Source organism: Chamaea fasciata, unplaced genomic scaffold, assembly GCF_029207755.1.
Source record: "Chamaea fasciata isolate MVZ Bird 193981 ecotype frontalis unplaced genomic scaffold, bChaFas1.0.hap1 SCAF_3, whole genome shotgun sequence".
Lineage (NCBI taxonomy): Eukaryota > Metazoa > Chordata > Aves > Passeriformes > Sylviidae > Chamaea > Chamaea fasciata.
The window spans coordinates 112,359,270-112,384,344 of NW_027094088.1; the positions used below are offsets into that span (position 1 = coordinate 112,359,270).

At 51.1% G+C, this 25,075-nt stretch overlaps 1 protein-coding gene across 5 annotated transcripts in view; it reads right to left on the reverse strand.

Moving 5' to 3' along the window:
* EXTL3 (exostosin like glycosyltransferase 3) overlaps positions 1-25,075 on the reverse strand; it is a 113,259-nt gene that overhangs the window by 17,163 nt on the left and 71,021 nt on the right. For all 5 annotated transcript variants that reach the window (XM_066180138.1, XM_066180136.1, XM_066180140.1 and 2 more), the window contains one exon: positions 8,685-11,309. In XM_066180138.1, the coding sequence (XP_066036235.1) occupies positions 8,685-10,832 (2,148 nt within the window). In that variant the 5' untranslated portion in view covers positions 10,833-11,309. The remainder of the gene's footprint in view (positions 1-8,684; positions 11,310-25,075) is intronic.

Consider the following 25,075-nt stretch of genomic DNA (forward strand, 5'->3'; position numbering starts at 1 on the left):
GGGAGGAGGGAACTGGGAGTCAGACTGTAACTCACTGAGCAGCTACTAAAAAACCTCGGATATAAACTCGGATACAAGCAGAGCCAAGAAGCCATCAAGTTTGCAGGCAGGTTATTGTTTTGATGGGAAGAGGACAGTGGATTTATTAATGTTTATGTGGCTGGGAGCAGCGACCATAAAGCACTCGGGCACATAAACTCACTTTTGGCTTCCAGGTTGATTCCAGACCGGAAACCTTCCGGGGACTTGTGAGATGAGGAGGCTGAGATCTCACTGGGGAAGTTCTGGGTGAAATGAAGACAGCTCGCTGCCAGCACGCCTGCCCTCAAATCCATCGTGGAGGGATGAGAGCTCCTTTATGGAATGTTAGAAGAAAAGAACTGTCTGTCCCAGCACACCCACACCACGGTCCCCAAACTGGCATTTTATCCCTCGTTGTTCCTGTTGTTCCAGGAGCACGACTCATGGAGAACTGCAGTTTCCATCAGCCCCAACAGCAGAGGACGGGGTTGGGATGTCCCCCTGAATGTGGAGGCATCTTCCCCAAACACACAGTCTCCCCTCCAGGTGGCAGAGGCGGCCCGTGACAAATCTGGACACGAGGGTTTCCAAGGAATTTCCCTTTGCTCGCAGACTTCAATTTCTGGATCCGAACTGCTGGAATCCTTGGCTAAATCCTACTTCACCTGCTCACACCAGCCCATCATTCCTCTACCCAGAGGAGCAGAAAACTCAAGCTGTGGGGCAATGTCACGTCCTTCAAAGCTCGATTTATCCCAAGGCTTTTCATACTTGGTTCAACAGAATCCAGGAGGAACGAACGCTTCCATCAAGAGGCAGTTGATAATTACTGCCAAACACATGGCTGGGATGAATCCAGACTCCCACAAGCCCCAGGATGGGTTGGGAATTAAGGACGAGCATGTGTTAGAAATTACAGAGATCACGTAAATGAGCCACGATTCAAAACAATTCCTTTCCTAAATTCCCGATAAAATCAGCCTAATTAATATCAGTGCCTTGAAACCAATTTGCGTTGTCACCTGCATTCAGAGCAAGAGGAGGATGAGCCCTGCTGGAAAGAATTATCCGGTTTATGGCTGTTCTGAAGCTTTTCTTACTCCCCCTCAGCTCCCTCCTGTCACAGCCCTCTGTCCCCTGTCCCAGAGATGAGCCAGGCTCCCACAAGCCGGGCTCTGGGCAGCTCAGAGATCAAAGCCACGACCAGGCTGGAAATGGAACTTCCCTGCCCCAAACGCTTTCAAAGTCGAGAACAAAACCCATTTCTCTTCCCTCCACGAAGCTCAAACCCCTCAGAGTTCAGTTCAAGTGACCATTCAGGAAGCTGAAGGCTTTGCTGCACTATTTGGACCTGAATTTGTTATTTGGGAAGACAGAAGCGTCACCAGATTTCCCATCTCTCTGCTGTTAGAAAACCTGGGAACGGGTGAAAACAGCATTTCTGTGAACTTAGAAGGAAACATAGGAGTGGATGTTTCAGTGACCAGGTGTGGCTTTCTCAGTGCCTCAGTTTCCCTCTAGTGCCCTTAGCTCCTTGCTGATGGTGCTTTGGCCAATGTCAGGAGAAGGAAAAAGATCCTCACTTTTCGTAACAGGACTAACACAGATTTTCATTCATTAACTAAAGGCTTTAAATAAATGGAAGTGTCTGAAAACTACCGATTTTTCCCCTGATTTTCTCACAGGATCTAAAATTACATTCCCCGCTCCCCCCCGCCCACTGTCATCAGGAGAGAAAGCTCCATCCTTTCTGGGTGCTTGCAGCGAAACAACTGATTCCAGGGATTCCGGAGACAGGACAAGGGGAAAACAGACTGCAGCCCTTGGTTCTGAATCCAGCTACTCCATCACCTGTTGTCAAAGGCTTTTCCAAAAGCCCAGGAAAATCCAGGTGCTGCTTTTTGGAGAGGGCAGGGAGACCCACCAGGCTTTATCACCAACCACAGCTGGATTTTATGAAAATGGGAAAAAAAAGGCATCCACGAGTTTGATAAGAGAGCAGCATCTGCCTCCTCACCAGACACAGGTGAGGAAAGGGGAAGGGACTGTGGGGAAAAGGGGCAGGAGACTGTTCAGGGGGTGGCTGCTGCTGCCAGCCCACCCCAAAACTTGGGAGTAAATCATCACCTTCTCCTTGAGAGCTGCAAGGTCTTTGCTGATCGATCCACAGAGCCTGGGGAGGCACCTGGGAGCTACACGCAGCAACAGGCAGTGATTAAAACCTCTCTCCTGCTTCTCATCTCCTTCTCTAACCTCAGCTCCAAGAGGTACCTTCCTCTTTGTAACCTCCTCATGTCCCTGAGAGCTGCCTCTTTGATGTCCCAATGCCCCACGAGGTCCCTCCTGTTCCAGCAAACAGATTTTTCTTTTTTTCCCCCCCATCTATTTAATACCCAAATTCCTGACTTCAGTGAGTCCTGCTCGCTCCTTCCCACCTGTGCCAGGGGATCCATCCGTGTCTTGTGGCACAGCATCAAGTTACGGCCACTCTGGGGGACAAGGCTGTCTCCACAAATAAGGCAGCCTTGTGCAGAATGCACAATCAAATGGCTTTGCACAGCACAACTGCTCCACCAGGACAGATAAAAGGCTGGGAAGAAAGGAAATGCAGATATCCAGGCTCTGGGACTTTATGGGAAGAAGGGAGTAGCTTGCAGTGAAGTGGATTTCAACGCTCAGTTCCAGCATAACTAAGTCACAGAGGATGAAAAGTAGATGAAAACAAAAGGGGAAAAGAGACAAAATGCATCCCCACACTCCATTTTCCCCCCACTCTCGTTCCAGTGCATGGAATAATTTGGGGACATCTGGTATTTAAACAGGTCACAATACAAACCCTAAAAGTAGCAGGAATGCGGCCCTGGAAAATCAGTGTGGGTTTCGCTGCTGCCCTGCCCCTGGTGCCAAGTCCTGTGGTGCTGCTTTTGTCCCCCAGCAGCTGTGACAGAGCCTGCTCCAAACAGGGAGCGTTTGAGATGCACAGGCAGCTCTCGTGGTGATGTTTAATGGCTTCAGCACAGGGGACCGGCCCCGGGGACACCTCCAGGCTTTCACACGTGACAAAACCCACCCAATTATGTCCCCAGCAGCAAGCAAGGATGCTTCCCTCCCTTGGTTTTCCTTTCCAATGCCCCAAACACGCTTCCTTCTGGTCACCGACCCCATCAGCCGCATCCAGAGCCGAGGGGACTCGGAGAGCTGGGGCTACAGGAAGGTTTTGTCTGTGGAACAGCCACCACAAACCAGCACATGGCACAGGGGAGAATGCAGGGCTGGCCCTAGGCAGCGGCAGCGAGGAATACGAGCGTGTTGGAGTTAATATTCCGAGTGCAAATTCCGAGGAGTCGGCGCTGCTTGTTCCATTATCAGCCCGCGTTCACGCATCGCTGCCCCTCTGCTCGGGCCCCGCAGTGACAAGCATCTGGATTTTAGGATTCGCAGGTAAACTAAGCAGCAAATTTGTTCCTTCCTCTGCTGCTACACAACAGAGGAAACACATATGGAGATGGCAAAACTCCCGGGGATTTCAGAACTCGGCTGCCTCCCCCCGGCAGCGCCGGCTCGGCGGGCAGCAGGTGGTGCTGCAAACCCGAGAGCAGCACCCAGGCACTCCTGGGGAACATCTCCCGGCTTCCTCCAGCTGCTCTCGTGGAGAAACTGAGCTCACAAACCTGGGATGCATTGCTGGTAACGCCGGAGAACTGAATACGGACTGCTCGACCCAGGGATGGGGCAGATCTTCTGTGGGAAGAGACTCAGTGCTAAGAAACGGGGATTTTCTCAGCCGAATTCGTGTGAATTGTTCCTTCTGGAAGTAAACCTGGAGCTCCCCACTCCCACATGCAACCCAGGACCTCAAGGCAAAGCTGGGTTTTTCCTCATTTGAAACACAAGGGCTGTGAGTCAAAGTAAGGCAGGGAGAAGCAGGATAAAGCCGGGACTCACCAAAGAGTTTCTGCAGGTGAGTTGGCCCGAAAAGCACAAGTCACATCACCAAGCAAGAGTTCGGCAAATGCTGAATTACCAGGCTGAACCAGACCCTGAGCTGGTGTTTAGGCAAAGCTCCCAGGAAGGAAAAGGAGCAGCTGAAATGGTGGTGCTGACCAGCACGGGCAGCGTGATGATCTCACTCTGGATCACACACACACCACTGCAGCTTATCTCGAGCTGCCGGTCAGTTTGGAAGGCTGGAGCTGCTCTCATCAGAAAACCAAGCTTGAGGATCCGGCTGCTTGCTGAAGGACAAGCAGAGAAGCTCACTCTGCCACCAAGGCCACCAGCCTGACCAGGTTCTGTCCTCCTCCTCCTCCTCTCAGCCAGAAGCATCACGTACAGATGCCGCTCTGCTCCTTAAAATGGAGACACAGAAACCCCTTTGAGTCCTTCTGCTGGAAAGGACGTGCAGACCTCAGGCATCTGAGCTTCAGAGGCAGCTCAGCACAGCACGTCTACACAGCCCAAAGAGAAGGGGAAGTCAGGACAGCATTCCCTGCCCAGCCAGCTCCTGATGAATCAATGCCATGTCAAGGGACCCGTGTGCAGCCAAACCAGGCCTGCAGACCCGGCAGCGCTTCCGGATTTGCCATTTTCCACAGATGATTCCTTTTTAAACAAGCAGCTCAATGGAATGAGCCCTCTCAGCCAGCCACCAGGCCAGCAGCAAAGGACGTTACGCCACTGGAAGTGGCCGCAGGGATCAAAGGCAGCGACTTATCCTGGAACAAAGCTGGAGGAAGGGATTAGTCACTGCTGGCAGCCACAGGAGCTGGCACTGAACCCAGCCTAAGTGCTCAGAGACACCTCCAGCATTCCCAGCCCACCTCAGCCCCGAGCAGGAGGAGAAACCAAATTGCTGCAGGGCTTTTCCAGCCACTGAGGGCCCTCACAAACGCAGCAGAGGGAGAGGAGCTGCACGTTCCGGCTGTCACTTCCTAGAATGTGAGCAGAGGTGGTGAAAATAATGCTTTGGGCTGAGTAAGGTTTAGCCCAAAATCACAGAATCCCAGAAGGGTTTGGGTGGGAAAGGACCTTAAAGCTCACCCGGTTCCAGCCCCTGCCATGGGCAGGGACACCTTCCACTATCCCAGGCTGCTCCAAGCCCTGTCCAGCCTGACCTGGAACGTTTCCAGGGATGGGGCAGCCACAGTCTCTCTGGGCAATAAAGAAGTTCGGCAGTGGCTGTGATGTGGCTGCTGGAGCCGGAACAGTCACACACTCCTATCCTGGGGAGTTCTCCTCAGGCACTGCTAAAGATACAAACACTTGGGGGGAAAGTGAGGTTTTGAGCTTGCACAAACGAGGTTTCTCGTTCACAGCCTTTGGGTTTTGCTGCAAGACTGACTAACGTGAGATGGGAAGAGTTTCTACAGCTTTAAATGCGAGGGTAAAGTGCCTCCATCTATTGCAGGGGCAGCCCTGAGTGACTACAAACAACTTCACATTACGTTGGATTTCCACCTACTCACTTCAGGCTGGGTGATGGGGACAGAATATTTGATCAGACTCCTGTGCCGCTTACGAATCTTACTGATGCTTCAGTAAATTATGCCATCTATATTTAAGTCAAAGGGTTGGGGGTTTTTTTTGGGGTTTTTTTAATCAAATATATTCTGTAGCTCTGTTTATCTCGTTATCCATGAAAGATTCAAAGTTCCAACGCGGCTTTGAGCTTGGCTCCTGATTAATTCCCAGCCCACCAGGGAAAAGAAATCTGCTTGGGAGGACAACCCCCAAATCGCAGCCAAGCAGCGCAGTTTGCAAACGGCGTTTCAAGGAACTCATCAATAACTAAGGTCAGCACACGGAGAAAGGAGAAGTCCATCTCTCCTCTGGGGAATTCTGCTAGCACAGAGCCACACATCTCTTGCCACCAGCAGGCCCTGGTGGGGTTTAGGACTCTATTTTGCTTCCAAAGGCTCTACACACGTTGCTTTGCCTCATTCGCTTGTAATTCACATTAAATGATCAAATGGTTTGGGTTGCAAGGGACCTGAAAGATCATCCCATGCCAACCCCTGCCACGGGCAGGGACATCTCCCACTATCCCAGGTTGATCCGAGCCCTGTCCAACCTGCCCTTGGACACTTCCAGGGATCCAGGGGCGGCCACAGCTTCTCTGGGATTTCTATTCCAGGGCCTCACCACCCTCACAGCGATAATTTCTTCCCAATATCCCAGCTATCCCTGCTCTCTGGCACTGGGAAGCCATTCCCTGTGTCCTGTCCCTCCATCCCTTGTCCCAAGTCCCTCTCCAGCTCTCCTGGAGCCGCTCTGGGCTCTGGAAGGGGCTCTGAGGTCTCCCTGAAGTCTTCTCCAGGTGAATGCCCCCAGCTCTCCCAGCCTGGCTCCAGCCCTCGGAGCAGCTCTGTGGCCTCCTCTGGACTCACTGCAACAGGTCCACATCCTTCTGACGCTGGATTCTCTTCAATAACCTTCTGCCTTCAGGTGCTTTGATCCTGGATCATGCTGGCACACGCGTGCTGCTGCTGTGCTGCTCCTCGGGTGCCTGGACCCACTTCAATCACAACCCAAATCCACCCTCATCCCCTTCTCTTCTGCCCTCGAGTTTCCCCACAAAGCTCTGTGCTTTGGGACCAGAGCACGGAGCAACTCCTTGCATCCCAAAGTCACTGGGAGCGTGTTTGTTACACAGAGATCCAGCAGCACTGCCAGATCTGAGAGAATTGGATATTCCCCATCAAAAGAGCTCTTTTTTTTTTTTTCCTCATAAGGGAATCAGAATCACAGCTCCTCACTTTCTTTTTGACACTGGCACACACTGGCTTGTGTCTCCTGCCAATCCCACATCCCTGCCTGCCTCTTCCCCTGGCCAGCACATCCCACATCTCAGGCGGCAAGGCTCAAGCAGAGCCTCACCTCTGCTCCCAGGGCCCTTGTCACCCTTTTCCAGAGCAGACCTCGGGATTTCTCACCGCCTGATGAAGCCCAGGGAAGTTCTCCATCACTGCCACACCAAACCATCCTTGTAGATGAATGGTACAAACTCCCAACAGGATTAAACACCCGGTCTGGAGATGGGCTTGGCAACAGGCACGTCAGGGATGCCTGGAGGCTGCTCGGGGTTAACCCTCCTGGGAGAAATCCCAGATTTGGGCTCTTTTAACAGCTGGGATGTAGGAAAACAGGAAGGAAGCAGAGCTATTCTCAGGCCAAGACGCCCCTTCAGAAAGGACCCGGCAGAAGCTCTCTGTGATCCAGCCACGCCACGGGGTCACCATCCACCATCCCAAAGCAGGCACACGACAATTCCCTCCTCTGGAACCACACGGTTCCCAACGTTCCCCCCACAACATCCCCACACAGCGCGTGGCCCGAAGGTGACACAAAGCAACTCGCGTGTGTGTCAAGTCCCCAAAAAACCAGCAGGGCTCCAACACAAGAGATGTGCAGATGAGAGCCAGGTACAAAAAGCCATTATCTTCCATCAACAGAAATGCATTTTTTCTCTCACAAATAACACCCATTAGCAGCTCCAAGGAGAACAGGCCCCCGCTCCGAAGGAGGACGCGGTTTTTTCGGCACACACAATGCAAAGATTTTTGTAGAATTCGCAGGTTCAAAAAAGGACTAATGTGAAAGATTATTTCGCAATTATCCAAGCAATTTTCTCTCCTCATTGTTCCCGGACCGTAAGGGTTTTTAAATGTGAGCAGAAGGATTTATTCATCACAATAACAATAAAACGAAATATTAAATCAATGAATCTCTTTGCGTGCAGCATAAAGCTCGCATTGCTATTAAGCTCAGCAGCGTCCTGTCACATAAACCACACGCAGTTTTGTGTATTTAAGCACCATCTCCCTCTTTTATTTTTCCCTTCCCCTAATTTGTAAGGCATTATCCTTCCATTTGTCCTCTAAACACAAACAGATTCAGAGCACTCAGTGTTAGTTCTTGTTAGCAGGCTCTGCGCCCCTGCTCTCTTTATGAGGGGAGATTTATATTTAATTTTGATCGTTAACGACGGCCAGTGAGGAAAGTTATGCTGGGATGACAAGGACGTCCTAAAATAAACAAAAAACCGGGGGAGAATTCACTCCTTACAAGTCAGTGTCCAAGTGAGTACATTTTCATGGGTCTGAAAATGAATGTTGGCTTTTGAAGGTGTCACTTTCTTCAGTTTGGCTGGGGGGGAAAAAAAATAATCAACCCAAATATATGCAAAAGTCAGCTACAACCTTGGGAGCATGGAAGCTCTCACGGTCACGTCAGCCTTGGCTTGTAATATAAAGTGAGAGATGAGTTTTGAGGTCTTTGCAGTCGACGCTAATTCAGTGGGTCCCTCTTTTGTTTTAATAAAAAATTCATCCGGCGAAGTGCAGAAACAGTTACTACTTAGGTATTTATAAGGTGTCAACTGTCCTCACAGGGAGGCACTTAAAGAGCCTCAGCAAAGACTTCCAACGAGCAACGCAACGATCTTTAGCTTCAAGCACCAAAATTCACATTAGGCTCCTCAAAAGCAATTTGCATTCTATGAGTGCTAAATACCTGGCACCTCTTGTTTTATCCTCCACTGATAAAAGCATCCAAACGAGGCACAGACACCTTCAACCACCCCCCAGGACTGAAGCTGAGCTTCAGCCGACTCCAGCACGCAAACCCCACCACGAAGGAGCCCACTGCAGCCACATCTGTCTTACCATGATTGGGACGCCGATGTCCGGCCACAAGAGATCCTCGGAGGGAAGCTTGGGAGAGTTCCACACCACCACAACTTTATTTAAGTAGGGGAGACCATTGAGCCTTTCCAGGGAGTTCATCAACACTTCCTCCCGCTCGTAAGTCAACATCACCACCGTGAACTGCTCGCGCGGGACGTTGCCACCCAAAGCAGCCTGGAACTCCTTCCCAGAGCCACCTGCTCCTCCACCAATTGGTCGAAATCCAGTCCCAGACCCCAAAAACTTTGCTTCTGATGGTAAAACGGGGTCAAAGGGGGTGTAGGGGAAGAGGTGGAAAGGCCCCGGGGCAGAATTCCAATTCCTGTAGATATCCATTGCGGTGAGGGTGAAATTGCGGAGATATTTGGGAGAGGCGTAGGGTGGTTCTGTCTCCACAGGCCCCAGGTCCAGGTCACCATTGTCTGCCATATTGGGGTCTGTGCCAGCAGCTTTGCCAGAGCGGTGGGGGATCTCCACGGCGGGTTCTTCTCGGATAGGAGCAGCCGGGATTTGGATTCGAGTCCTTATGACAGCTAAGACTGTGCTGAAGACGTTGTCGGAGGTGGAGAAGTAGGTCTCCCACAAGAAGCGGCCCTGCCTCCTCATGGCAAGGAGATCGTTGTCAGAAATGCTTCTCAGAAGAAAGTGCACTTCTGTGATACGTGGCTTTGGTATGATTAAGGCTGCCTCGTTCCACCGGATCACATCGTTGTAGGGTAGCTGGACCTGCTCTCCGAGAACCACCGGGATGGCCCCGACTTCCAGAGCCTCAAACAGTCTCATGGTACACCCGGCGGAGATCACTAAACGGGTGTCCCCGGGGGTGATGATCAGTGCAAAAGTAGAAAGCTTCAGTAGCTCTAGTCTGTCGTCCCTTTCTCCACACAGAGCCCACTCAGTGGGCAGACTCGCCTTAGGCTGGTTCTTACACGTGAACTCCACCAGAACAAAGTCCAGCTTGCTGTCCTGAACAGCCTTCAAGGTGGTGATGATCCGGTCGTCGTAGTCGGCCGGGGCGTTGCCTTCGATCTCCTCCTCGAAAGAGCGAACCTCCTGCAAGCTGGAGCGGAGAGACTCGATCTTCTCCCCCTGGAAACTGAACAGGTACTTACGCTTGACCGGCACCTGGGGTGGGATTTCTAGGAAGTTGGGCTCGGACATGGCGTGGACCAGAGGTGACACCACGATGTCAAACCCCGGTCGATACTGGGCGTCGTAAAAGGTGGACTGGGCGATCATGGCGCGCCCCGTGCTGATGTTGTAAATGAAGTTCTGAGTTTCCGACTTCCTCGACAGATTGATGATGAGATGGTTGTGTCCATCAGTCCTCCAATATGGCAAAGAGTGCAACTGTTGCTCTAGTTCAGTAGGTTTTGGCATTACGGGCTCTTGCATTTCCCCCACTAAAATTATATACACACAAGCAATATTTGCATTTTCAGTAACATAAACATTAGTTCTGACAGTCGCCTCAAAGGCCTGTTTAATTAAAGGGTCTAAGGAGCCACCAAAAGGGTAATCGTCACTGTTGTAGACGTAGACTGGAAAGCCAGACGTCAGCGGGCAGCGTGAGTAGTCAAAGCAGTTGTGCAGCCTGCAGTTCCTGTTGGATTTTGGCAGGGGGAAGGTCGCATCGTCCTTGTCTGGCAGCAGCCGGATGGGCAAGGAGAGCTTGGGCTGGTTCTGAGCCATCAGCTCCTTGTAGGAATGCTCGGTCTGACTGATGACGTTCTTCAGCTGCAGCAGGTCCTGCTTGGCATTTTCAATGCTCTTCTTGCAGGCCTCGATCTTCAGGTTGAGCTTGGCGATCTCGCTGTTGAGCTCCTGCCGCTTGGCCTCGAGCTGGAGCAGCTCCTCGCTGACCGACTCGCGGATGCGGCACAGGTCCTGCACGTGCTTCACCTCGCACAGCTCGTTGCCCGTGCGGGGCCCGAAGATGCGCTTGCCGGCATCGTCCGCGTCGTCGATGGTGGTCAGGTAGTAGTGGGCAATGAGGGGGAAGAAAACGAGGATGACGAAGAGGGTGAAGCTGAGCCAGGTGAGCCGGATCCGGCTGGACCACCTCAACACCCAGGGCTGGCCTCCGTTCCCCACTCCCCCATTGCGCAACATCGTATAGCCAGTCATGAGTTCCAAAGCCGCCGCGCGCACAATCACGTCGGATCAGTAGCCATAACCAAAAGAGTTCTTACAGCGAGCGTCTCGGAGGGAAATGTTATTGTGCCCGCTCAACGAGAAGCCAATGGAAGGGGAATTTCATCTTCTTGCCGTGCCGGCGGCTCCTCCACGGTCGTTTTGCTGCAGGCGCAACTCCTGATCCCGTTGGAGTCGATCATTGACCTTCTCGCCCACCCCCAGCCCACCCTTGGTCCGCAGGCAACCTCTGCTGGAAGTGTCACAGCGTTGTCATGGCGATGCGGAGTCGCAACCGGCAGAAGGAAAACGCAGTGGGACCGAGCCAAACTCTACCGCTGCTGCCGACATCCTGCATTACCATCCAATGAATATGCAGAGGCAGCAGCCGTGGTGCAGAAGGAGCCAGGAGGGACTCGCAGCACTGTCAGTCTCTCTCATCGCTGCCGGGAGGGCGAAGCTCTGCCATTCCTGCAAGAGGACAATCGCACAGTCAGGCAACACAACCGAAACGACCCATCGGTGACCTAAGACATGGTCAGATTTAAAAGCAATTGTCCTCTCTCGAGAGAACAACCTCTGGGGTGTCACCTGAGCAGGCGACGGGATCCATGAGATGTGGGGACACAGCTTTCTCCAGGCACTCTGCTCTTCATTAGGGCTGCGTGGGGTTGCTCCTGACCACACAATCTCCTCAGCCCTGGACCTGGATTCCTGTTTTTCCCACCTGCAAGGCCCCTTCTTCTCACATCCAAAGCAGAGGCCTTGACATACACCTGCTCTCCCTGCCCGCCCCGCTGTGATCCCGGGACGCGGCCGCGCTGGGAATTTGGACTGCATAACTGAGAGTAATCGCCATTGTTCTGCTCTGGTGACCAGAGCTGATGAGGAATTTTTAGATGAAGTGTTTTGCTTTCATTTCCTGCTGGAAAATTTTGATTCATTGCATGAGAAAGTTTAAAGGGGACGCACTTGTGCTGGTTACGATTAACTGGCTGGCTGCATACGAGGGATTTTCTGGTCAACACTGGAAAAGTCTACACCGCACATCAAAGCGAAGATGCTGAATTTAGGATCTGCTGGGAGAAATTTTTCCCTGTGAGGGTGGGGAGGGCCTGGCACAGGATGCCCAGAGAAGCTGTGGCTGCCCCCAGATCCCTGAAAGTGTCCCAGGCCAGGCTGGACAGGGCTTGGAGCAGCCTGGAATAGCGGAAGGTGTCCCTGGCCATGGCAGATGGAACTGGATGAGTTTTAAGGTCCCCTTCCACCCAAACCATTCTGTGATTCTATTAACTTCAGCTCTGACTCAGCTCTAGGCCAAGAGATTTAAATCTAGGCCACATCAATACGCTGTCACTAGAAAATCTCCCCTTCTATTGGCATTCTCCAAGGTACCGAAGTTTCTGGGATATTCTTTCGTACACTGGACTTCCCACATCACTGATGAATACAGAGCTGGGCTTAGCAACAGCTCCTGCACGGCCTCAAGAGAAGCTCATTCATTTCCGTTTCAATTTTTAATTAGAAAAAAGTCATCCGCGCTGGCGACGGTCATTTTTCACTAAATCTATTTAATGCCCTTCTCATCTACTCATCAAGAATTCCCAGAAAAGAAGGTGAGGAAGCAAATCTCAGCTGAAAAAGAGATCTGGAAATGGGCCAAAGCAAAAAAAAAAGTTCACCTTAAAGCAGCAGAGAGAAGTCAGGAGGAATTTTCAGTGTTGCACGCAAGCGCACGTCAGAGAAAATGAAGGGGAAATTTGATTTTAACCACGAAAACTCATCACGAAGAGGGGAAATACGTGGGGTAATAAAGCACAATCCCCAGACCTAGTGTTACACAGCCATTTGTTGTCACTAACTTAACAACCCATGATTAAATGGGATTTCCATGCCCCCCCACAAATGTGGGACCCACAACCCAGTTGTTGCACAGCAGAACGAACACTTAATACTAAGGCAGATTTTAAATTCGTGACATTGGCAAGCAGCAGCGGCGTAAATCTCGGAAAGCCAGGAGGATAAAGGGGCTGAAAAGTCAGCGAAAGGCTAAATCAGCTTTCTTGGATCTTGGCAGCACACGGCTGTGGGCAGATGGGAGGCTCCGGCCTCTGGGACTGCTCTGCCCAGCAGCAGGATTTTAGCAGGCGCCAACACGCAACTGAAGGCAAAAATAATAACAGCATTCATTTTAAAAAAGCTTTTCTTTTATTTTTTTCTTCCTTCCCCCCGCCTTTCAGGCCCTCTGCAGGAAGTGAAGCTCATTCTGTGTGTGTGTGTGCCAGTCCCTGCTTTTCCAACCTGGTCCCACGGGGGCTGCAAAGATCCTCCAGTTGCCACCAGTTTTTTGCAAACAGCTGGCCAGGAGATGAGCTGCCCTAATAATGCTCTTCCTGAGGGAAATGCCAAAGCACACACTCACTTGAACGCCACAGAATCTAAAAATCAGCTTAATTTCAAGGCAAGACACACGTGGGGAAAACGAGCTTTGCTGGTTTATTTTTTTTTTGTTTGTTTGGGGGTGCCATGGGGGTGAGCAGGGTAAGACTCCCTAAATGTCAACTGGGGTCCTTGAAAAGCCAAATCCATCACCCCACACCTGGTTCTGCCACCTAACGCTTTCCAGGGGCTCCTCTGTTCCTTCCCTTCCTTGACACAGGACCAAATCCATCCTCCTCACCCCGAAATGTGGGTTGTGAATTTAAAATATCCGTACGCTCAGAAGTCTGAGGTTGCCAACGTGACTCCGTTGGTCTCCTGGAAAACACATGGGAAAGACCAGAGCAGGCTGAGGAGGGATTTAAAATGCACCACACGTGGCTTGGGATTAGTTAAAAGTATGGACTGTCAGTATGAAATATGTGCTGGTGATAAAACGAGCACTTAAGACACACTCCTGGACTCTTCTTCACTATTAAGAGTTTATTCCTCATCAACTCAATAGAGCCTGAGGTTGTCACACGTTGCCATTAGGACTTATAAAAACAAGACAAAGTAAAAACCCAGCCTGTGGTTTTATCAAGAGAAGACTTCAGGGCTGTATTTTTCAGCCCTGAGGAAGAAAAGGCTGCTGATTCCCATCATTCCTAAAAAGAAATCTGGGAGGAGGAGAAGCAGGATAGCTGCTGGGCTTTCCAGCCAACTCATCCCTCTCACTCCCAAGGACTATTTAGTTCTTTAAACTTACCAAGCTCCACACTGAAAACTCCTGTTGATGTTATAGCACAAGGTTGCTGCCTGATGAAGCTAATTACGCACACAGAGAAAGAGGCAGGAAGAGCTCTTAGGAGATCAGAAGATCAATAATCACCAGAGCCTTTTCCCAAATGCCAACCTGAGTGAATTCTCAGGCACGACAGGTTTGCACACCGCAGTTCCTTCTCCCACGAAACTCAGCTGCTCAGAGCACATTGTCAAAGCTCGGGCTGCATTCCCAGCTTTCCTCAGTTCCACAGCAGGCACTCCCTGTGCCAGTGAAGTTATGGGAATACCTGAGGTTCTGCCTCATTTTGCGTTTCTAGAAATAACCTGGCTGGTCTGATCTGTGAGTGTTTGTGGGGTCATTATTCTGCAAATGTCCAAAGACCTGGGCACACCTACTCCTCCCTGCTTACATTTCTGTTATCCATCTCCCTATAAAATCAGGGGAATACTGCTCCTTCCTCAGCATATTTGTCAACGGAGCCTGGAAAATTAAAACTTATGGTCCTTCAGAGCTCAGCAGAGCAAGGCACAACTGTGGTGGCACAGACTGCACTGTGGGCAGGAAAATCCGGCGGGATCCTCCTGCACCTGCTAAACCAGAGGTCCCAAACTCTCTCTGCATGCATCCATCCTCATCCTTACTCTCCTTCCTTAAGAAATGAGGGGTCTACAGTGTTATTACCCACAAAGTTCTGTTGTGCTGCCCTCCATGGAGAACAAGCCCGCCTCTGCCACGCCAGCTCCCTCCTGGCAAACGGACCTCAGGGAGTGTGGAAGTGGCTCCCGTGCTTTATCTGGGCGTGGAGAGACACCTGCTATTGCCAAGTCTCTCTTTCATCAGCACTAGGAATGAAATCAGAGAGAGAAAATAAAAATACGGTGTATTCTCCTCTTCAGAACAGGCTGCAGTGGAAGAAAACGAACTCCAAACAACCCTTCAGCAATGACAGCTTTCTGTTTCCTAATGCTCTCAAAGGGAAGGAGGATTACATCCCAAATCTCCCAATCACTTTGGGAACAGGAGCAGTTGAACAAGGAGAATAAATCTATCAGGTGTGTGCTTTAAGGTACAGTTGGTTGGGAGCAGATCCTTCAAAGGAGCGGATGGAAGATTCACTCCGAAACGCTTTGCAGGCAGCAGCCTTAAGGATCATCCCGAGGGATTTGTACCATCTCCAGAGCTCAGAGGCACAGAGCAATTCTCCCAGGCTGAGATCAATGCAGAGGTAAAAGGTCCTGTAATCTGGAAATTCCAGGGATAAACTGCATCCCTGGCTTTAGGGAGTTTAATCCAAACCAAGGAACATTCCGCGCGTTTGCAGCTCCATGCAAAGCCAAACCCGCTGCCAGCCCCGTTCCTCACCCGCATGGGCGTGTGTGGGATAAAGGCATCCTGGAAAAATGCTCCAAGGGCCCCTCCACGTGCTCGCTCTGGAAAGGAGGAAACCACACGTGCTGAGGAAGGCAGTGGTTTCAGAAGTGGCGTTTGAGGAACTTTGAGTTTTCCACCCCAAGTTCTTGGGGAAGAAGGGTGCTCACTCCCGTCACCACGGCACACAGGTGATGATCTCCTCTGCGCTCCCAGCTGCAGGGAACGGTGAGGGGAAAAGCAGGAAGAGACAACAGGTCAATACCTGGCTCTGAGCAGGTAGAATCTGGGGGGCTTTGAGTCATGGATTGGTTTACACCACACCAGGTCTGGTGGCAACAGGCAGGGCTCAGCTGTTTCAAGGGGAGAAAAGGATCATCCTGCAGGAGTTAGGATGGCTCAGGGCAAGAGCTTTAAAGAGGATTTGAAGGAGGATACAAGAGGCCAACAGATACCCAAAACTGGCTGGACAACGCCCAGGTTCAGAGACATCCCAAGGTTCCTGCGGCTGTGTGTCCAGGCTCCCAGGTGGCAGCAATTCAGCAATGCGAGGAGAAACCTGGAGTTAAGATGTTCTGGGCCTGCCCCCAGCTCCAGCATGGCCTCTCTCCAGTGCCCAGGGGACTCCCCAGGCCTCCATCTCTCTCTCTCCACAAAGCAAAGGTGACTTCAAACGCTTCAAGGCAGGCGAGTGAAAACCTGAGTCTGGCTCTCAGCTTTGCGTTCTCCTCTGGGCACTGGGACGAGGCTGTGCTCCAGGAGATGCTCAGTGCTGAGAAAACACAGAAAGCTCTCCGCCGGGTGCTCACAGGTACCTGAGCTCCGCCCTCTGCCAAAGGCTCACGGGCTGTCCCCGCTCCTCGGCCGAGCTCAGCCGAGTGCTTCACAAACACTCGTTTATTCTGATGAAATCCCGGAGACAGGAAAACCACGTCCCAATTTTTAGAGAGCAGGTAATGGAGGTGTGGAGAAACAACTTGCTCAAGGTCACTTGAGAAGCCGTGCCAGCCTTGGGATTCAGTCCACATCTCCTCGCCCTGTCTGCAAGACCATCCATCTTCCCAGCTTGCCTTCTTCCCGTGGTTTCCTCCTCCAGTGCCTTTCTCCTTTTTGCATAATGCATTGTGAAATCTACTTTACATATAGAGCTTTTAGCTCTTGGAATTTATTATTTAGTGTTGTTTTCTGGTAATAAACCAGTCACAGTGTTTTATTTATTCTTCCAGGCTGTACACAAGCACTTCTCCACTCAAAGGAACACGCAGCCTCGGAGCAAATCCTTCTGTGTCCTGCGGGATGGAGTGGCAGAAAATCCTGGATGCAAAGTTCACCCCTCTCCCCTCCAAAGCTCAGAGCAAGGGACCGCAGGGCAGAGTTTTCCAAGAAAGCTGGAAAATCCCTACAACCACGGTGGCCGATGTCGTAGTGCTCACCACATTCCCGGTTACAAAGTGCTGAAGGTATTTCGGGATGTGGGAAGCAAACCAAGGATGCTCACGGATGCGGTGGCACAAAGCTTTTACTGGCTTCTAAAAGGGATGAATTAGGTGTGGGAGGAAGCAAAGCCTCTCTCTGCTTTTTACCTTGAAGTAATTAATGAACAAGAACTCTCTTGAGGCTAAACCACAGCCAAGAGACGGGCGCTCCCCGTCACATGAGAGAAGCAGGAGGAGGTCAACTCCAGGCTGGTTTCCCCAACACTGACTGCATGAGACAAGCTCAAATCCTTGGTATTCTTTGTGGTTTCCAGGTAGCTCAGGCACGTTGTTTTCCCCAAGGCAAAACCACAAGCCTCTCTCACCTCCCTAAAAACCTCTCGCTGCTGCTTCCACAGCAGGAAATAACCACGTGGCAAGTTCAGGCTCCTGCTCTCTGACAGAGGCTTCAGGTCGTAATTAAGCACAAAATTAAAAGTTTCATTGTCCTGGGTAAGGTACAAGGAGAAGGAAATACTGCTTGAAAAGCACAGAAACACGGGGAGTGTTTAACAGCACCTCACTCAGCAGGGTGGGTCTCTATGGAAAATAATCCATCCGAGTGGGGGTTATGGAAAGTTTGCCTCTTTCCTGCTCACAGGGAATAAACCAGTTCTGGAGACTGAGCACCTCCAGTGAGAGGCCTCTAACAGACATGAAATCACGCAGATGGCTCCTTGTGCACCTCAGGGGGCAAGGAAGCAGCTCAGCCCTGAGTCCTCACAACGCATGGACACCAGGAAGCTCAAGAGAAACCTGGGAGCCCTGGCTGCTGCAGCTGAGCAAGGCCCAGTGACATTCATCAGTGCCACGCGGCCAAATCAACCAACTCCAAATGTGCCTCCCTCCCTCACCTGCTCCCATGTTATTCCTCCTGCTGTGTCCAGCTCCAGCTCCTCCCTCCTCTCTTGGATGCACATCTACCCACAGCCTCAAGCTGAGGGCCTCCTGCAGTTTTTGGAGATGCTTCATCAGCACCTAAGTGGGAGCTGTTCCGTTCCAGACAGCCTGATCAATCACACCAAAAGAATTAAATTCCTGATGTGTTGGGTCACTCATATTTATACAGCCGGTGGGTTTTTATCCCACAGAGTTTATTGCGAAGCCAGCTGGAAATTCAAGTCCCAGAATGGTTTGAGCTGGAAGGGACCTGAAAGATCATCCCATTCCACTTCCGGCCATGGGCAGGGACACCTTCCACTGTCCCAGGTTGATCCAAGCCCATCCAACCTGGCCTTGGACACTTCCAGGGATCCAGAGGCAGCCACAGCTTCTCTGGGCACCTGGGTCAGGGCTTCACCACCCTCAAAGGCAACAATTCCTTCCCAGTATCCCATCTATCGCTGCCCTCTGGCACTGGGAAGCCATTCCCTGCGTGCTGTCCCTCCATCCCTTGTCCCAAGTCCCTCTCCAGCTCTCCTGGAGCCCCTTTAGGGTCTGGAAGGGGCTCTGAGCTCTCCCTGGATCCTTCTCTTCTCCAGGTGAGCACTCCCAGCTCTCCCAGCCTGGCTCCAGAGCAGAGGGGCTCCAGCTCTGCATATCTCCATTTCTCCCTCCTGAGCAAAGCTGAACCAGGGCTTGGAGCAGCCTGGGATGGTGGAAGTCCATGGCAGGGAGTGGGATGAGATGGGCTTTAAGGTCCTTCCCTGCCAAACCATTCTGGGATTCCATAAAACCCAACAAAGGTCCCTGCAGGACACTCCACTCCCCAGGACTCGCAGGTGTGGACGCGGCCAAACACTTCCAAACACATCGAGAGGACCGAACACGGCACATGAGGACGTTTGTGTGTGTGCCTAAGGAAGCCATTAACCAGCAGCAGAGTGGATGATAGGAGATAAGCAGCAGCACAATCCCGTGGTAATAAAAATTCCTACAAAGTGCCGCCGCCGCTTGGATTTGGGATGCTGGATCACGGATCATTGGACACCCGCCGTGCTCTGTCTCGTCACTGGTGCCCAGAGCTTCCCTTCCACGAGATCAGAAAGAAACACAACCAACAAAGCTCTCCTCAAGCTGTTTCTGGCTGGAAAAAATGGACACAGCCAGTCCTTGGAAAAAGCAGGATGGGAGACGGGCAAACTCCACTCAGCACGTGCATCCAGCGTGGAGAATGCTCCTGCCAAAATATCCAGAAGACACTGCGGGGCAGACGTAGCAATGACAGCAGTTAGGGAGGGCAAAGTGACACTGTTCTGTTTATTGGAGGGCTAAGAGAGAGGTCAGGCAAGGTGGGATCCAAGGAACTTGACCAGAGCTGGAGGTGAAGGAAGGAATTAACTTTACAGCTGCACGAGGCGGATTCAATCACCGAGCGAGATGAGATGGGTTTTGGAAAGCCACGGGTTATAAAAGTTAAGCTGAGGGTTAGACTGAGCCTGCCGAGAAATAAATTGATCAATTTAAGACCTGCTCACCAAATCTTCAGTAAGGCAGCACTGACCGAAGGAGGTCTCTGCTCTGGAGCAGCACCCTCCTGCCCCAGGCCTGTACTTGTGCCTCACACCTCTGTGATGGCCACTTCTGGGAAATGCTTTAGGATCCTTCCAAGTCAGAGGTGATTCTGCCTGCGCCCAGGCAGGGCTGGGAACTCGGGGATATTAGGAAGAAGACAGCAGGACTCTCAGTTTAAGGGCTGCCAATGTAATGAGCAAACACAGCACTTCTCTTGACCTCAAAAATTACTTTTTAGGATAAAAGAGAGGCCTTAAAATTAAAAAAAAAAAAAAAAAGGCACGATGAAATGCTTCAACCAATGGCACTACTGCATGGAGCCTCTTCCTCAGCATCCCAGAGCAGATGTGCTGCACTCAAAATGTCTTTGTCTATTAAAACTGTGTCAGCTTCAGAGACTCCAAAACTCCCGATGGCATAAACAGAATTTCTAATGAACAGCTGCAGGATACAGGAGTGGCCGCACAAAATGCAGCTGCTGAGAGCGTTTTCTTTGCCCCGCTCTCTCGCCGGCTTCTCCCTGCTGTCCAAATCCCATTTCCACCCATTTGGGTCTCTCCTCTCCTCCCTCTCCCACAGCTCTGCTGCCTCACTGCTCCTTCTGCACCCTGCACACATCTCCTGGTCCAAAAGAAACCCTCGACCTCTCTCTCTCCCGCTGGAGTTCTGCTGCTGCTTCCCCTGCTCGCACCAAGGAAGTGCAAAAGGGACAAATTAAGGAGAAAAACGTTATCATGCCAAACCCTGTAATTCCAGAGAACAAGAGCAATCCTCGGGGAAGGATTTATCCTCAGTAAATTGAAACTCACTAATAGATTTTTTTTTTTATTTTTTTATTTTTTTTTTTTAGTTTTCCATGCTGCCTTCCAGGCCAAGGCAGCAAAGCATGACTCCTTGTGTGAGCTGGGGGAGCACTTTTAAAATGCCTCTGAAACCCAAAACCTGTCCGACTTAAAGCCTGGTCCAAATGCACTTCCCAGCTGCTCTCCCAAACCCAATGGTGTCCTCTAAGCTGGAGAAAGAGCTGGGATGATTATTAATTTAGTCAAGTGCTTGTTAGCGGCCCTGCAATGCTCAGCACGGTATTTTGAGGAAAGTATCTGTGGTGTCAACGTGCCCCCATGAGTTCTGGGAACAGCAGCACAAAGGAAGCTGAATTCCTACTGTTTGAAGCCTTCAGTTTTCCATGGGGTCCTCCAGTACCCCATGAAGAGCCTCAGTTCCCTATTTTCAGACCATTTATATAGAGTCACTGCTCTGGTGAGCTCCATCTCTCAAATCTGAGTGCAAACAGCTGATGGATTCAACAGCTATTGGAAGACTAACAGGTAAGAGCAGATGGCAAAGCCCTGTGTTTATCAGAACCCTCTGACAACTATTGAAGAGCGTCTGATGTGTCTTTTTAAGGAAATTTTTATTAACTGGTATCGAACATGAAAGCCAATGAACACCTTGTGGCTTTGAGACAATCTGGCTGCTGCAATCACACCAAGCCCAAATGCTTCGGCCACGAGTGGTCGGACTGGTGCTGTCACTGAGCACCTCAAGGCAGCCAAGTTTTTGCAGAGTTAATGGTTTAATGGCTCTCCTGGGCTGGCAGCAGGATGTTCAGGACAGAGCCTGTCCGTAGGGCTTTGAATAGTTCCCATCACAAACGTGATTCCGTGGCCAGGAGGGAAAATTCCCAGAGAAACCATGGATATTGTGGATACAACCCTGCGCTCCAGAGATCACCCAAATAACCCTCAGCATGCAATCCCTCCTCGCCTGCCCACAGCACAGCGTGGAGAGAATCCAAATGTCAGCAGAGAGGGCACGTTTGGGAAGGCTGGGAGCTCCTCTGGCCCCCAAATTCCTCCAGGCAGGAATCTCCGACACACAGCAGCTATTTTTGTAGGGAAGAGGGGCCAAATGTCCTCGGAGCAGCTCGAAAAACGGGCCACGGTGCCAGCACAGGGCTCATGCGGATGAAAGAACTGCTTCCAACACAAGCTGCTGCCTCCCAGCCATCATCCCAAAGATCAGACTGGCTCCAACTCACGGAACCTGTTCCAGCTCACTTCAGGGGCCGTTTGGAAAATAGATGCTGAGAGGTGCTAATGGCTGAGCAATCCACAAATGCCTCTTCTGGCCACCCACAGCAGTTATTACGGGCAGAAGAGCCAGCCCCAGCATCTCAAAGCCGTGCCATCTCAGTGCCTGGAGCCACGAATTGTTCCGACTGCACAAAATTTCCCTGAGGGACAGCAGAGCTCCCTCCCTTTCAGCCTCACAGCATCCCAGGCTGGGCAGCGTGTGAGTTTTCTGTTCTGCACAAAGGCTGCTCGTGGCCAGAGTAAACACCTGATGGCCAGCCAGGAAAAGGGGAGCCATTCCCAGAGGCTGGGAAAGCTGCTGGCAAACACAGCTCCACACGGATGGACGCGAGCGCATCGGCCTGGAACGAAGTCATTAAGGTGGGCACAAAATTCACGACTCAATTTGGCCTCTGTAGAGAATCCAAAAAAAAAAGAATTAAGGAAGCACTAGGATGGTTGTATTAGATCAAGCCAATGATCCGTTCGCTTCAGCCCCTCACTCCTCGTTTCCACCTGCTTTGGTGTAGAATAACCATACATCATAGTCATGGAACTGTTTATTCAAGACAATTTCCCCTGAACCATCAACAAACAGGAGTTGTAGGAGCCCGTGAAGAACAGCAGCTGTCCACCAAAATATCTTTTTTTTGAAGCACTCAATCACAGACAATCTCAATACTACAGAGCCTGAACTGTTAAAAAAAAAAGGGGAGGGGAAAAGGAAAGGAAAAACACGCCAAGCACTCAGTCTCACAGACTCCTGCAGCAGCAGCTTCCACAGATGAGCTCTGCAAGTTGCCCAGAGAAGCTGTGGCTGCCCCTGGATCCCTGGAAGTGTCCAAGGCCAGGCTGGACAGGGCTTGGAGCAGCCTGGGACAGTGGGAGGTGTCCCTGCCCGTGGCAGGGGGGTGGAACGGGACGAGCTTTAAGGTTCTTTCCCATACAAACCATTCTGTGAATTTTAAGGGATTTCCTTTCACCAGCTTCAAACCCAACCGAGCCCTCCTGATTCAGTCCCTGCTCCCTTGTCCAGCATTACACACATCCAGAGGGATGGGAATGACGGGGCTCACGCCCAAATCACAGCAGATCCAGAGGAGCCACAGTCCCAAAGCCACCGTGGGAACAAGAAGCGCCACCTCACCTTCTCTAAGCTGACATCCCACCACATGCTCCTCTCTGCACCAGGCACTACAGATCTTTTCAATCCTGGCAGCCAGCAGAGCTGGCAGAGGAGCAGAAATACAAAGATCCTTCTGCCAAGGGATAATTTCAGCACAAATCTGCACTTCTGCTATTGTCTCCCCCTTCCTGATGGACACCCTGGTTCTCCAGCAAACTCCTTTTGTGGAGCAGCCCTCCCTCTCTTTTATCCAGCGTCCTCTCTAACATCTTTGTTCTGTTCCCATTCCACTCATTTCCCAAATTTGCGCCTAGTTTCCTTTTTTTTTTTTTTTAATTGCTCTCAATATGTCACTCTATATTAGTCAACAGCAGATTTATTTAAACGTGTCAATGCTGTTGCTTAGCAGATCTGACTGTGCTTTACCATTTCAGCCTCCTTCAGAGTCACATGTTCCCCTTCCCAGAGCTCCCCAGCATGTTTGGATCCCCAGGAAGTTTGAGGAAAACAAAAATAAGTCTCATTGTAAAGGCGGGCTTCAGGAAAACAAAAGAACACCTCCAAAAACAACCAAGAAGAGGAATTCTGCCCAAAACCCCACGTGACTTTAATTCTCAGTTAGGAAGCAGCATCAGGTTGTGGTTTTCTTCCATTCTCTACCTTTTACCCGTGAGTTTCAATAGGAGCCCATCAAGTAAATGATCACCCAGAGCTTTGGAGAGGGTCTGAGATGGAGCCAGTATCAGCTTTCCCCTGCAGCAGCTAATTTTAGGAAATGGCCTTCAACCACTCTATAAAAGGCTGGGAACACCCAGGTGAGAGCATGTTCTGACCTTTGAAATTAGATTCGGGTCTTTGCTGAGGCAGAAAGAGAAGATAATGTGCAGCGAAATCCCCCACAGGAGGTTTTCTCCGCAGCGGTGGCGTTGATTTGGTCACTGCCCCCAGGGTCCAACCTGCACATTCACAGCCCAGTGGCTCCAAGCGGCATCAGCTCCACACAAAAACTGCGGCACAGCTGTCCCAAAATGCTGATGGAATCCTGGAATCACAGAATCATGAAGGCTGGAAAAGCCCTGCGAGATCACTGAGCCCAACAACACAGTGCTGCCAAGCCCACCCTAACCCACGTCTCCACGTGACAGAATTCTTTACGAAAAGGACTAAACCAAGAAAACATCACCCTGCTGCAACCCACTGAAGCAGAACAATCCCAAACTCCCAGGTGCACCCCAAAACCTGCCGTGTGGCCACTGACAGACGCCAAGTCTGCACATTCTTCACGGGTTCCAGCTGTGACATCATCTCCACGGCTCGGCTCCACTCCAGGTGCATCTCCCACGTCACCCCTGAGCCAACCTCATCTTCTGCCCCAAAATCTCCAGCTCAACCACCACCCTGCATCCCTCCCAGCCAGCCTGGTTTAGAATCCCAGAATCCCAGACTGGTTTGGGTTGGAAAGGACCTTAAGGCTTGTCTCATTCCAGCCCCTGCCACAGGCAGGGATGCCACTCACTAGATCAGGTTGCTCCGGGCCCCATCCAACCTGGCCGAAGGGGAATTCAATCCCAGCAACTGATGCCATCAACACAATCTCCAGCAGCTGCTAATTCCACGTTCAGAGTGCAGCTCACATCCAAGAAACCAGGTTCACAACCTCGGGAAGCGATCCCACAACCTGAGACAGCCCAGCCGAAGACAAATCCCTCAGCAGGACCTGCCAGAACGGCTGCTGATGGGTTTCCAAAAATAACCCAGTCCCCTTTCCACGGTGCCTGATGTCCATTTACTTACAGCCACCTAAAAATAGCCCTTCCCGTTGGGATCGATGACAGGAGCCGACAGAAGTGAAAGGAGCTCATCACTCCACAAACACGGGACTAAAGGAGATAAAATACTCTGGAAATGCAGCGTAGGGAACAATCCCGCTCTGGCCCCGAGACAGCCAGCTGGATGGGCCTAATGATTCTTCTCCAGCACCAGCTGTGATTGAATTTATTTCCATTTGGTGTGATTAAAAAGAAAAGAGACAGATAAAAGGGAGAACAAAGAGGTCCAAGATCTCAAAAGACACTAAAAATAAAACAGTTTGTGTGCGCTTGGCACCCTACCTTGACAATTTTTATATGTGTCAGCCAAGCTCGATAACCCAAAGGGAAGGCACAACTAATTTACAGGTGGGGAAACAAAGGCATGGAAATGTCAGAAAACCAATTCAATCATCAATAAAATCAACGGCAGGAACAGGTTTAAAGGGCAGCAGCTCCTGAGGCACCTGCCTATATCCATGCCCTAAGATCCCTGTGTATTTACTCTCCACGGAGCCATTTCAATCGTTTCCATTGCCTGGCAAGTGCAGATCGATGCTGAGGAGTTCGGTGGCTGCTCATGACAAGTTCCAGTCCATTTAGCCGATCAAAGGGAGCCGCTCTGCCCAGCCCGTTCGCGCCTCCTCAAAATTCAAACCGTACAGGTTTAGCAGCAGGAGGCCCGAAATTAATCCCTTTATTTAAACATTAACAACTTGAAGCGTC